The sequence below is a fragment of the Pagrus pagrus genome (assembly GCF_965226575.1).
Source record: "Pagrus pagrus genome assembly, chromosome: 1".
NCBI lineage: Eukaryota > Metazoa > Chordata > Actinopteri > Spariformes > Sparidae > Pagrus > Pagrus pagrus.
In genome coordinates, this window is record NC_140185.1 from 12,057,802 (window position 1) to 12,071,511 (window position 13,710).

The 13,710-nt window shown below is 40.0% G+C and overlaps 1 protein-coding gene across 3 annotated transcripts in view; it reads left to right on the forward strand.

Moving 5' to 3' along the window:
* The window catches only part of adamts7 (a disintegrin-like and metallopeptidase (reprolysin type) with thrombospondin type 1 motif, 7), an 85,553-nt gene that overhangs the window by 12,948 nt on the left and 58,895 nt on the right, over positions 1–13,710 (forward strand). For all 3 annotated transcript variants that reach the window (XM_084363283.1, XM_084363284.1, XM_084363285.1), the window contains exons 3-6: positions 837–1,020; positions 1,559–1,758; positions 7,784–7,867; positions 9,223–9,347. In XM_084363283.1, coding sequence (XP_084219409.1) covers positions 837–1,020; positions 1,559–1,758; positions 7,784–7,867; positions 9,223–9,347 — 593 coding nt within the window. The remainder of the gene's footprint in view (positions 1–836; positions 1,021–1,558; positions 1,759–7,783; positions 7,868–9,222; positions 9,348–13,710) is intronic.

The window sequence follows — 13,710 nt, forward strand, 5'->3', positions numbered from 1 at the left end:
TGCAGCCACTGACAGCACTGACAGCCTATCGCTGAAGATGCTCTTTGTTACTTTATGTGTAAGAGATGCAGGTAAAGAGCCTCTACTCTGCTACACTCTCCACATGGCACTGCACATATATTGTAGGTCCAGCCCTCCTGTCTGAGCCCTAATGGGACCCTGTGACTCTGTGACAGCTGAGGGAGATTTAACGGGAGCAGAAGGTGGACAAAAATTAAAAATAGGGTGAGGATGATGACCAGACACAGGAGGGAGCTACTGGAATTTGTGTTTGGCACCGTGCCCACCGGGTGCAGTAATTTATGTGACGTCTGATCTTTACCCTGTCTCAGCTGCACCCTGGATGTCTGCAGCGAACATAAAACATCAGGCTGTTTCACCGGAAGCTTGCTGGGTTTTGCTTAATGTGCTGCGGATAAGTCAGTGATGTGGGCTTCCAAATCATCATCTCATAATCTACAGTTCATGCACACCTGAGGGCAATGGGCTAAGATGTAGAGGGTAAAGATGGGTGGTTTCATATTTCATAGCTCTAATAAGATTTGTTGTGTTAAAACTCAAACATTTTTCTTCCTCTCTGAACTTTTGCAAATTGTGTGTGTACCTCTGAAACCATAAAAAAGTTCACTCCTCCTTCGTGTCCACTGGCAGATCGCAGACTAACAGCAGATGGTACACCTCCTGTAACGGAGGACAATTATGCAAGGTTGATTGGACTAACACACAAGAAGATCAAATAAAATACACAAAGTACATCGTTTTGCTTCAGAGCGCTTTTGAAATATTATAATATGGAAAACTGACGTTCGGCCCTTCTTTTCTTTTCCTTTTTTCAGACAGGACTGTTTAAGTTGTCTGAGGATGAGTTTTTTATTCAACCTCTGGAGAAGTCGAGTGCTGACACCTCAGCACCACAAGCCCACGCCATCTACAAGCGTCACACGTCCCTTCCCTCCTGGAGTCCAGTCGTACAGCCCATCTCAGGGAAACAAGCTCTCAACGGCACCTGCGGAAATACAAGTAAATCATTTTTTTCTCAACTCACACGCCACATGTAAAGTGACAGTTTAAAGTGTTATCTGTTCCTTAAACTTGTAATAAAATACGGAGGAGGAAGAGCATTTGAGGATCTTTTAGTATAAGTAGCCTCCATTATGACTTAAGTCTTATCCACTTATTACACAAGAAAAAAGACACTGAGCACTGACTGACGAGATGACTGATCAGATTTTCTTGGCTGTCTAATGAGTCTGTCTCTGGCTAATAATCTGCAGAGGTCAGACGAATAAAAACATAGGAATTTAGAAGCTCATAAATCTGCTGCTTAAAATTCTGAGTGGGTTCGATTGACCTTGAAAGAAGATTGAGCATATTAGGACTTTGCACAGCTTTTGCCACGTTAGCAGAGGAAAAATAATAAAGGCAGGGAGGTCATGTGCATAACTAGGAAAAACAGATACATGCTTGAGTGTTTCTGGCAAGTGTTAAGTCAAGTCATACTTGGTGTATTTTGTTTGCTCCGCTCAGCTAGATATCTATTTCTGTCTCCCATCTCCAGATTCCCATCAAAGTTCTGAAGACATTGAGAGACAGCGGGAGCGGTGGGAGCACCGCCAGCAGAGAAGAAGGAGGAGAATTCATCAACGCTCAGTCAGCAAAGAGAAGTGGGTGGAAACGCTGGTGGTGGCCGACCCTAAAATGGTTGAGTATCATGGGAGCAAAGCTGTGGAAAGCTACGTCCTCGCTGTCATGAACATTGTGAGTATGAGACGATTGCAGTAACACTAACAGAACATGTCCATGCATCAGAATCTGTGCTGTTTGACTGAAGATTCATGAACAATTTCAACCCATGTGTTGCTCTCTAGGAAATTTCACAGAAATGTCTTCAAATTGATACTAAAAAAGTGAAAAACTCCTAACATTTATTTTGAAGAGTGACAGGATGTTGAACATCTTCCCAGACGTTCTGAACGATACAGCTGTTTGAGACCAGATTCTGTTTCAGTTGTTCTATTCTTGTGTCAACTAACACAATGAAGGGATTAAACCCTCCTCATGTATCTTTTTTCAGCTGTGACTACCTCGTCTTTGGCAGTCTGTGTTATTACTACCTCCTGGTAAGAGGTTAAGTAAACTGACTTCTTCTCTGTTATTGATTACATCAGAGTGTTTTCCAAAATAGAATAATACACGCTCTGACCGCAGCTACTGAACGTGCTATCAGAGGACAGAATATCAGGAAAGGGAATTCACTGACACAGAGAAGCCCGCGGATTAACGGACTTAACAGACAATAATACACGGAGGAAGCAGCCATTATACCACACATCCTCTCATGGTTCTTTTTGTTTTGAGGCCTCTACACTCCGGCTTTGAACTTTAAAGCCCCGAACGATTCAGTTTTGTGAAAACAATCTTGCACTGCGTCGGGGGAAACAACCTCTTAGCCGCGTCCAAACAATAAGTAATGGCATCATCTTCCTCCGCCACCAGCTGCCCCATTGTCTCATCACAGACGCTGTCTTGAAGTCCACGACTTCACAAGAGGTTCATATTTTTGTACTCGACTGTACTGTATGAACCCAGTGGTACAGTATGATTTACAGCCAGAGTCGTTGATCTCAGCAGAAAAAGAGGGAAAACATAGCTCCCAACTTCCTCTCACATGGTGATCTTACAGTTATTTATTGTCTTTCTTTGGGGATATTTAGCATAATTATTTGTTAACAAACAAACAGATCATATGGGCACGAAGAAAGAAATTCAAAAAACACCCTGCAAATATATAGAATGTGGCTTGAGAGGAAACATGAAATCAACAGCACGTTGTTGAGAACAAAAACTCCATAGGCTTTAAAATAGCTGCAGCTTTAATTTTAGTCAAAAGATAAACAATTGAGAAAAACGGATAAAGATAGACTGAAAGCATGTTCAATGTTACTGATAAGCTTTTTAAAAATAATGTTGCAGAGCTGATTCAACAGCAGGATATCTGAGTGAGCACTGCTATGAGAAACAATGGTTATAATGATAAATTAAGCCATTTATGTGTGTCAAAGCTTCTGTCTCAGTTACACAACTTGTACAGAAGGTTACGAGTGTTGTCTCTTAATGTCTGTGTAGTAACTGAGCTGTCATCAGACTCAAGTGGTTATTTATTGATGCAGTTGTTTTATTGCCCTCTCTCTTCCTCTTTGGCATCGTAATTGTTGCAGTTTCTTGGCTGTGTTGAAGTCAGACCTTCTAACTTTCACTGATGGAGTTTTACAGTGTCCTGTTAGCTGCAGCTGGACACTGACATTTTTCTTTTTGGCATTGAACAAGACATGCGTTGTGTCGAAATGTCGATGGAAAGCTGGAGCTTCATGCATTATGAAACAAGCAGAATGAATGAATGACTGTGGAAATGAAAAGTCTGCAGTCCTAGAAATAAAAGTGCTAACCAGAACCAAATAGTGCTCTTCTGCTCCTGGTAGAACCTTTTATAAAGGTTCCATCTGTATCTGGCTCTACCTAGAACCGAACATGGGACCCCCTCGAAAACGAGATGCTGCATCTCAAGGGGTTATCCTAAATAAATTGAACATGGGTTAACCCCATCTGTAAAACGTTCCATCCAGAACCTCCTATACGAGGTTCTACAGATAACCTTTCTACGGTTTAATGGTTCCACCCAGAACTCCCTCAGGAGGGTTCTATTCAGAAGCTTTCCACCATCTAAAGCCCACTTCAGACTAAAGATTCACACAAGGCAAAGCCATTTTAGAACGTTGCAGGGAAAAGTTTCAGCAGTGTGAACGGGCCTCGACTCAGGCCGGCTGATGCCTTGACTTAGCTTGCTCAGACCAAAGATTTGCGACAAGACAAGTAGAAACTTGCAATGTTCTGAAAACCTTCTAGTTCACACCAGTACAACTAGACAGGATGGTGCATCATCTCTATTGCAATGACTCTCTGTACTTGTGTTCAAACAGATGGTTTTCACGCTTTTTTATCAGCTCAATATGATTTATAGTGTCTTAAAATATGAATGCTGGCTCTCTATGATAGCGAGATACTTGCTACAGTGGCATTTCTAGTAATGATGAATTGGCGGAAAAGAAAAGGTGTGTATGTAGTGAGTGTTTGGTTGAGTGACTCATAGAGAGCGAGCGAGAGTGGCAGAGAAAGGTGAGCAGAGTAGAGGAAAAGGTGATGATCGCTTTCCTCTGTCTCAGACTCTTCTACTTCGACCGCTGACCTCTCAGGTGACAGTGGCAGGTGACATGCTTTATGTTCTTAAACCCGCCACCTGTGCCTCGATAAGTTGAGTCACAGGCAACACCATCAGCTGACCGGAGTCGAGCTGAGACGAGCCAGTTCACACTGCTGCAACGTTCCCCTGATATGTTCTATAATGATTTTGTCCTCGTTGGTCTGAACACGTCACCTGTTTCACCATCCAATCAGCATCTCGCTGTGAAGTCAGCTAGTCTGATCATTTACAAACTGTCAGCTGGTCGAAATGGCGTGTGGCGAGTGTGGGCTGAGGACAGAGAAAATCACCTCATCATTTAGTGTGAGTGACATCTGCGACTGTGTTCCACAAGCCTTCAAATGAACATTTACTGATAAACTGAAACCCCACTGCGTTCAGAAAGCTTGTCACAAATCTTTGGTCTAAACAGAGCTTAAGAAGAACCCACCAGGGGTTCTACAGAACTGTTCTTGTGTTTCAAGGGTTTTTCATCTGGAACCCACACGGGGGGCTCTGAACGTAGCCTTTTACAAGAGTTTCATCTATAGCCCTCTTTGTCTTTTGAGAGCTCTACAAAGAGCCATATTGTATTCTATAGATTGGGCAATATCTGAAATATTCGAATTTTTCTATAGGCACGTTTGCCTTATTTGATAGTAGACAAAAGCTGTGTGACAGTAAATGAAGGGAGAGAGAGGAGAGAGAGGATGATATGCTACAAAGGTCAAACCTGAGACGTGTGGAGGATGCACATACTTAAAGATTAAAAACTATTCCTCAAACACCCAGTATTGCATGACAGCATATCACTGACAGCACAATTTAGCTGTGACCTTGGTGGTCAATTATCCCAGAGAGGCAGTTAGTTGTTCAGCCAGCAGTAACCACTTAATCAGACAAACAACAAACATGGAATACAAATACATCAAATTGAGTTATTTGAAAAGGCCAGCAGGGACAATTTAACACTTGAGTCGACTGGTCCTTCATCTTAGAAGATTTTACCTGCAGCCAGACAGAGGCAGCTTGAACTGATTGAATAAGGGGTCAGCCAGGATTTACCGGGCCTTAGTCTTTTGTTATCTTGTATATGTAAGTGAGGTTGTGCCTTGACAGAAGTAATAAAATGAGAGATGAATTTAAACTCTGCATAATTTGTCGTCTCTGCACACCTGACCAATCGCTGCATGAAGTAAGCATGCTTGTCATCTTGTTAGTTTTGGAAAGTTAGAAAAATTGTCTCAGAAAAGGTGTGAGGGAGGCAGAGGAACAAAATCCTGAACAAAATCCTGAACAAAATAATGTGTTTTATTGGCCGGGGGCATAAGTGAGGGACAAGAGCAACAGTTGCAATCAATGAAAACATAAATTTCCTCTATGACAGTCAATATCCCATATCCTATTTACATTGTTGTCACCCATGTCCATTTGTTGGTTGGTTGGTTTGTCAGCAGGATTACACAAAAACTACTGAACAGATTTCCATGAAACTTGGATGAGTCTCAGCCCAGAATAGACCCTGTTAACTGAAGTGCGTCTCTGGATAAAGGGGATGGATCCTGGAATATTTTTATCACTTTCTCTAACATTAAGATAGGGCATTTTTTGACATTCTTGTTAATTTCTTAATGAAAACAATCAGGCATATTTAGGTGGCTGGTATCAATGAGGTTTCACAATGTGATGTAGATCCTAAATCTGGTGATCTTAAATTACGGGTGAGCAGCTGGTGGTTTAAAATTTGTGATACAGGGCTATCGAGTTTGATATTTGATTGGGCTTGATTGTTAATGGGGACTGTTGGGCTTTGGCGGAGGTATGCGCTCTACTGAGTGCCATTCTGGTTATCTATGTCGTTTACATTTCATGTTATTAGTTGCAGACTTGCTGCCCCTCCCTATTTAAGATGGTTTTCTCATGTAACAAACCATTTGACCGATGAAGGTCTAACGCTGAAACATCGCAAGTAAAACATTTTTTTTGTTTTGCGAGTTAGACAGTGTGCAGGAGTTTGCCAGCAACTTTTGGAAGCGTACTGATGCCATCGAACTGTTTTTATTTTCTTGTGACAGACATAGTGTGTTATCTGCAGTGACTTTTACCTTCCTGTAGAGAATTTAATGAGACGTTTATCAAAACAGTTCAACAGTCACTGTTTGCTGTTGCTCCACGTGGAAGCCCCTGTTCAGCCACTTTATGATGATGCTCACAGTCTTGCATCTCACCAGTGTGAGCTCCTTTAACCTCAGACCTTTGTTCCACAGTTCTCCCCCCTCTGGTCTGCCAATACATTGTCCTTTTTCCTTGTCTGTTCTCCAGTATCCGACCCCATACTGCCTCCTGCCCTTATAAAAGCAGTTCTCTGAATTGTCACATGCCAAGACCACGAGTCACTTTCACAGCTATAACCCTACTGACATGTCATTTTTACACTGTATTTCAGAATTTGAGTAGGTTTTGATTGTGTCTGCACAGTTAATTGAACTGTTATTGAAATCACAATATGGCCAAGTGTGATATCCAAATTGCAGAAGCTGCAATTTATTGATAAAATGTAAAATGTGTGATAAAGCAGCATTAAAATGAAGTACTGTAGTGCTTCAGAGATGCCTTGCCCTACAAATCTTTTCTCTGGATGTAAGAAAACATGTTTGTTTGATGCAGACCCCAACAGATGTCACATCATCATGATCGGGAAATGAAAATTGTGATGCAAAACAATCATTCCCACTAATCATGACTTGCGTCACAATCACAATATCTGTCAAAATAATCGCAATATGACTTTTTTCTTTTTTGCCATAGCGTGCAGCCCTGATTTTGATGCTTTGGATATAAAATAACCTGATTACAAACTGTCCAAACCAGCCGTCTTATTCTCAAGATATTACTTTTGCTGGTTTTTCACACCTTTCATGTTCGCTGAGCCCGAACTCAAAGCTGCAGTGCTTTAAATGTATGTAATTACAAGGCATAATTATAGATTAATAGCCCTTTAAAGGCCTAGGCACTCAGACATTTAAAACTTTTGATGTTGTGAGGTTGGATTGTGGTTAATATGCCAGACGTGTACTGGATCCTGTTAAATCTCTGACGTCTGTTTGGTGTTTACATCCCCCAATCAATGGATTCCTCTGAGTGACTTATCAAGATGCCATCCTGTGAATTTCTTAATGCCTACATGGATGAAAGAAATCAAAAAATCCAAACAAAGATTAAATTAATTAATGCTCTTTTTAAATGTATGCATTGGCCTTGTAATGGAAATCCACCAGTCAATTAACTTCAAAAGTCAGATGCTGATGTGAGGCTCTGACATGACTTGCATACAGCATTCTTTCTTTTAATATATAAAAACATAATTTCATGGTCTGACTTTTTCGGAAGCTGTATCTGCCATGGTCACACCAAATTAAAAGGCTTATTATAAGGAAACTGAATATCAAAAATAATGTAGAAATTGTCTCATCTGATCTACACAGTGTCATTATATGTAGGAATCGTGTGACATTCAAATGTTTAATGGATTTTCCTTTTTTCCAGGTGGCAGGTCTGTTCCGAGACGCCAGTATTGGAAACGCAATCAACATTGTGGTTGTTCGACTCATCCTACTGGAGCAGGATGAGGTAAAATCATGCTTGTTTATGTTGAAGTAATGTGTTTAATACTAGAAAAACCAGGGAATAGGCTTTACTCCACAAAGGCGTCTTGAACACGCATGTGTAGTAATAATGTGATGACGCTCACTGTCCCTTATTTTAAAAAAAAAATCAACGACGACTGGGCAGAACAGTCTTGGGAGGAAAAAAATATTGACCAGGCTCATCGAGGTGACTTACAGCATCTTCGATCAGGACTCTGATGTGATCTGGATCATATTTTTTGGATGGTTAGCAGTCCTTCATCTGTAGATCTGAGAGGCCTAGCTTTACTGTACAGGGATAGAAATTCTGTCATATAGCTCGGGGCGAGATCATGCAGGGTTTAAAACACCAAACAAAAAATCTTAAAAAAGGAATTCAATACCGAACGAGGAGCCAGTGCGAAGATGCCAGTAGAGGCATGATGCCTTCCCTTTTTGTGATACTTACGGAGTGAATGGCAACTGTGTATTGAGTGAGGGGACTGGTTTTACCTCAGTATTTTGATGAATTTTTGATGTTTGGATACAGAATAATCTAAATACAAAAAGGATAACCAAAGGAGCCATCGAAATATTTTGCTCGGACGTGTTAATATCTGAGTTCATGTCAGCAGTAGTAATGTCAGTTCCACAAACACTTTAGGGTTCGTCTTGCTAATTAAAACATTGTAGATACATTTTTTTGTAGATGAAAATAATGGGAGAACTGCTTGAGAAAGTCAAAGGAGCCTGAGTGTCACCAGATTATCTGTGACAGGCAGGTATTCTATGAATGAAAACCTGTTAATGCAGCATGATGTTTACACAGTGACTCATACTCGCTGGCAGCAGTCAACACTATCAAACAGAACTGAGATGTGTCCTGTTTTGTTCTCCAAAGTAGCCTATAATAAGTCATAAGTGTGAATGACGCAAACACACAGTGCTAAAGCTAATGCAAAATGTAATAAATGATAATACTTAAGGCAAATAAAGCTAAAATATGCTCCTGTGCTTCACTGCTTATTTTGATTACTTTTTGTATAAATTGAAAAGCATATGAAAATAAAAACATGTCCATTTGTATCCAAACCAGGTGTAAAAAGTATAGAAATGTACTTCTAATAGGGTCTACGCTGTGATGCTATTACCTGACATTTGTCTGAATGAGTGTTGGCCCTCTAAAAGACTGCATTAAGTGTCGGTAAGCAGAAATAGTGCAATTTAACTGAACCTACAATTGAACCTTCATGTTTTTTCAGCTCATTTTGTCAACATATGGTTCATTAGCTGCTAATTGTCTTATTTGTTTACTTCATGCTCTCTTCCCTTCACCTGAATGTGACATGTGGAGAACAGGATGACTTAAAGATTACGCACCATGCTGACAACAGCCTGAACAGCTTCTGTAAGTGGCAGAAGAAACTCAACATGAAAGGAGACGAACACCCGCTGCACCATGACGTATCGGTTCTGCTCACCAGGTAAAAAACTCCCCAATCTCTCTCTCTGTCTCAATCATACACAGTCATGACTTCAAAGAGAGTCAGTTTAAAATTGTATTTCATCACGTCTCACAGGAGCGGTTATTGATTTACTGGTTTGGACGGTTGCAGAAAGAAAAATCAAAGCATCTGTATCACAAACCTATACTGCTATAAAGCCTTTTGGGGCTCCAGATGAAGCTGCATGTAATCTGATTAACTGCCTCCAGCGTGAAAATAGTGGAGGGCAATGCATAGAGGCAAGAATTAACCCCTCCTTTTATAATTATTTACCATATAGTCTTATAAATGTTAATAACTAACACTAAGTGCTGTATCGTAGGCAACTGGACTTGTTTCAGTTTCTTGAAGATGTTTCACCTCTCATCCAAGGGACTTCTTCAGCTCTAACTAACTGAAGGGGAGAGAGGACAGAGAGATGTCGTTCACTGTGCAGATGTGGGTTGCTAGGGCTAGCTGAGCCCAGTGGTGAATGGTTGTTAAGCTGTCTCGGGAGGGAGCTCAGTACTGCATTGTAGGTGAGTGATAAGTAATGTCTTAGGTCACCTCCTCTGTTCAAAGACGACCACTCCAGTTTGACATACATGAATTTCTTTTATTTATTCATTGAACATCTTCAATAAACATCATATCACTTCAAACCTACCAACACACTGAGGCAGAAACTCATCCATCCTAGGAACAAAACACCCAGGCATAAACAGAGTAATGTAGTTTATGCTGTTCAATGCAGCCAGGACTGCACAGATTTGTACACTGGGGAGACAAAACAACCTCTCCATAAACAAATGGCACAACACAGGAGGGCAACTCCTCAGGTCAAGACTCTGCTGTCCACCTACATCTGAAGGAGTAAAATCATTCCTTTGAGGACAACAATGTGAACATCTTTGCCAGAGAAGACAGATGGTTTGAAAGAGGAGTAAAATAATCCGTCTATGTCAAACTGGAACGACCTTCTATGAACAGAGGAGGTGACCTACGACATAATTTATCACCCACCTACAATGCAGCACTGAGTTCTCTCCCCAGACAACTTAACAACCATTCACACCTGTGCTCACCTAGCAATCCACATAAAGGCCGGCTGGGTCAACCACCCACACGTGTCCTTAATGACTCAGTAAGGACACTCCCACACAGAGTTTAAAAGCCTGCAACTCCAGTTAGTTAGAACTGAAGAAGCCTCTTGGATGAGGGATGAGACGTCTTCAAGAAACCGAAACAAGTGCAGCTGCCTACGATACAGCACAGAATTACCATGACCTGGATGACTGAGAACCTTCATCAACAAGTTAATAACTAACACTTATTACAAGGACCTTTATATGTATATATTAATATATATTTATATATATATGTATAAGTGTTATCCTCTCGTGCATTCACTAGATTAAAGTTGCCAGTAGCCAGTTTGACAGCCTTTTTCAGATGATATGAGTCATTCACACAGTGTCCAGCCATTTGTATCCTTCATATCGGTAATAAAGATCAAAGCACAAGGGGCAGTGAAAAAACATAATTTATGCAAATGTGTCTTTCTTTTTCCAAGGCAGCGTACAGTACAAATCCTTTTCAATATGCAGAGGCAGTGCACCAGTTCTAATCTGGTCACAAATAGACATTTGATACTTGATACATATTTGATCATTCTCATTAAAAAATAATTTCTTATATCACCTGCTGTACCTTGTGAATCACGATATCTTCTAGTCCATATTTAAAACACATATCATACAAGCTCTTAATCCAGGACCAACTTTTGTAGTTTAGTCCATTTAAATGTTCCTTTTTTCTTGTGAATTATTGCCCATATTGATTAACCTGATCCATAGCCTGCCAATATAAACCTTTCACTGAACCTCACAGGGCTCTAACCCCACATCTCCTGTTTTTGCTTAAGTTCTAAAAATCTATGAACACAAAGAAAGTCTTGAATGGGTATTGCATCATGAAGCAGATATTTGCAGTGATTCTGAGCAGTGTATACTGTACACTTGCAGTTGCAAATGAACTTGTTGTGTTACATCAATATGTTTTAGCCTTTATTAAGGTTACCCCCCAAAGTACACACCATTTTAACATAAGAATAACTGGCTTCTTTTTTTTAATTTAATAATGAATGAGAACATGCTGTGCTGTTCATGTCTTGTCAAACTCAAGACACTTGAATTCCAACCTGAATAAGAAATGTTCTGTATTTCTACAAGAACAGAGTGTGGGCTGGAGAAAGTTCCTTCAGATTGTTGTATGTGTCCATCAGTCCCTTGCTGTCCTTGGCAGTTATCTCTGAACACTGAGAGACTGTATCTGCCTCACACCATCTCTATACAGGTCAGGTAGCATGAGCAGCATGTTCACAGAGCAGCAAAGTGAGCAATCACTTGTTATGGTCATTCAAACAATATATGGTGTTCCAATATATGTCATATACAATGTGTGATTTTGCACTTACATAACATATATGTCACTTTTATAAACAATCAAGTTCTTGTGAACATTGCCAGCACAGACCTCAAAGGTTTGAGGTTAATCCAAAACGAGGCAGTAAAAAGCAAGTTGTTGGTATTTTATCACATCTTCTTTCTCTCCGCAGCAAGTTTAGTTATTTCCAATAAAGCAAACTCAATACTTAGAGCAACTGTGCAGCAATGATGGAATAAATAAACTGTTTTAATTACACTCTCCAACTGGTAGATGCCTTTAAATAAGCATAAAAAAAGAAAAAGTTAAATGCCATTAAAGCAGGAGCATCTATATATTGTTCTGCATTTCTTTGCAAATTTGCAATTTGATTCTGACAGTCGGATCAATTATCCGCACCTGCTGTATAATGTATGAAAAGTTTTCTCCTTCAGTTCATTAGATCCTTGCAACCATCTGACAGCAGCAGGACTGATATGTTTATAAATCTGCAGCCTCTAATTGGATTTATGTCACACTAGAGCGCACGTCTGTCCACCGTGTTTACCTTTAGGAAATCACATCCAAATGACACCAGGCTGCTACAGGATAACCCCACTCCTCTACACATTTCAGATGTCACTTGGTATTCTTGTTTTCTAAATGGCAGACGTGGATTACAGGGCTCAACAGTCCTGTGCATCACTGCCTCCTCGCCAACTTTCTTTTATGAAACGTGGCGTTTCATGTTTTTCTTGAAATGGCAAACACCACTGTGTCACATTTTACAATATGATGTGACCATTTATGACTTGAAATACAGCAGAATTAAAACATTTCTGTCCTCATTGTAAAAATTAAAGAAAATCCCAAACCAGCTGCCTCTGGCTGCAGATTTCTGGTTCTCTGTGTTTACATCTCTCTCGACACTCCAGATAACAATATGAATCTCTGAAGATCTTTCTATTTGTTCAACTGTTGTCATGCTTCCCTGTGACACCACTGATGTGAAAGGCTATTTATAAATCACCACACCCTTCTGTTTATATTTACTTCTTCTAAGCCCGTTTGAGCTTTACGCAGCAACACATACATGAATCAAAATAGCAGGTAGGAGTGGAGACCCCCACACAATCCGTCACGCACTTTCTGTTTTTTATTGAAAGCAGTTTGTGAGGTTGCACTTAGGCAAAGGGATGTGTGGAGCTAAATGCTAATGTCAGCATGCTAACATTCTCACAGTGACATTAAGAGCATGTTAATTTTAGCAAGTAAAATGTTCACAATCTTAGTTTAGCGTGTTAGCATGCTAACATTTGCATCTGAGGTTGACGGGAGTGTCATGAGATTTGCAGACGTTTGTTCTTAAACTTAAAGTGTTTTACAATGTATGTATGTATGCATTTCTGTATGTATACAGTATACAGTATACTGCATGAATAAATGTATGCATATGCATATATGTATCAGGGATGGATGATTGGTAAAACGTCAAGATTATCATCTACAAAGTAACTACTAACTAAATGTATCAAATAAATGTAGAGGTGAGGAGTTATAAAGTAGCAAAAAAAAGAAAAAACTTCCAAAATTGTACAGTACTTGAGTAAATTGAACTTCATCACTGGTTGTTCTAAATTTTGACACTAAGATTTAAATTTTGCAAGTAAATATCTGTTCAAACTATTGGTAATTGGTTGTCAGCCCTGAAAAGGCCATATCATCCGAACCCTGATATGTATATGAGTGTATACGTATGTACATGATATATACTATATGGATAAGTACATGCATCGTTCTAAATATGGTTAATTCATAAATGCACACATCAGTTTTCCATATGGGATTGCATTAATGGGAATTTCACGTGGGCTGTTGCACCATAAGTTAATTACATTGCAAATAAAGTGAGACAGTTTGTTTCCCTTGCCCTTTTGGC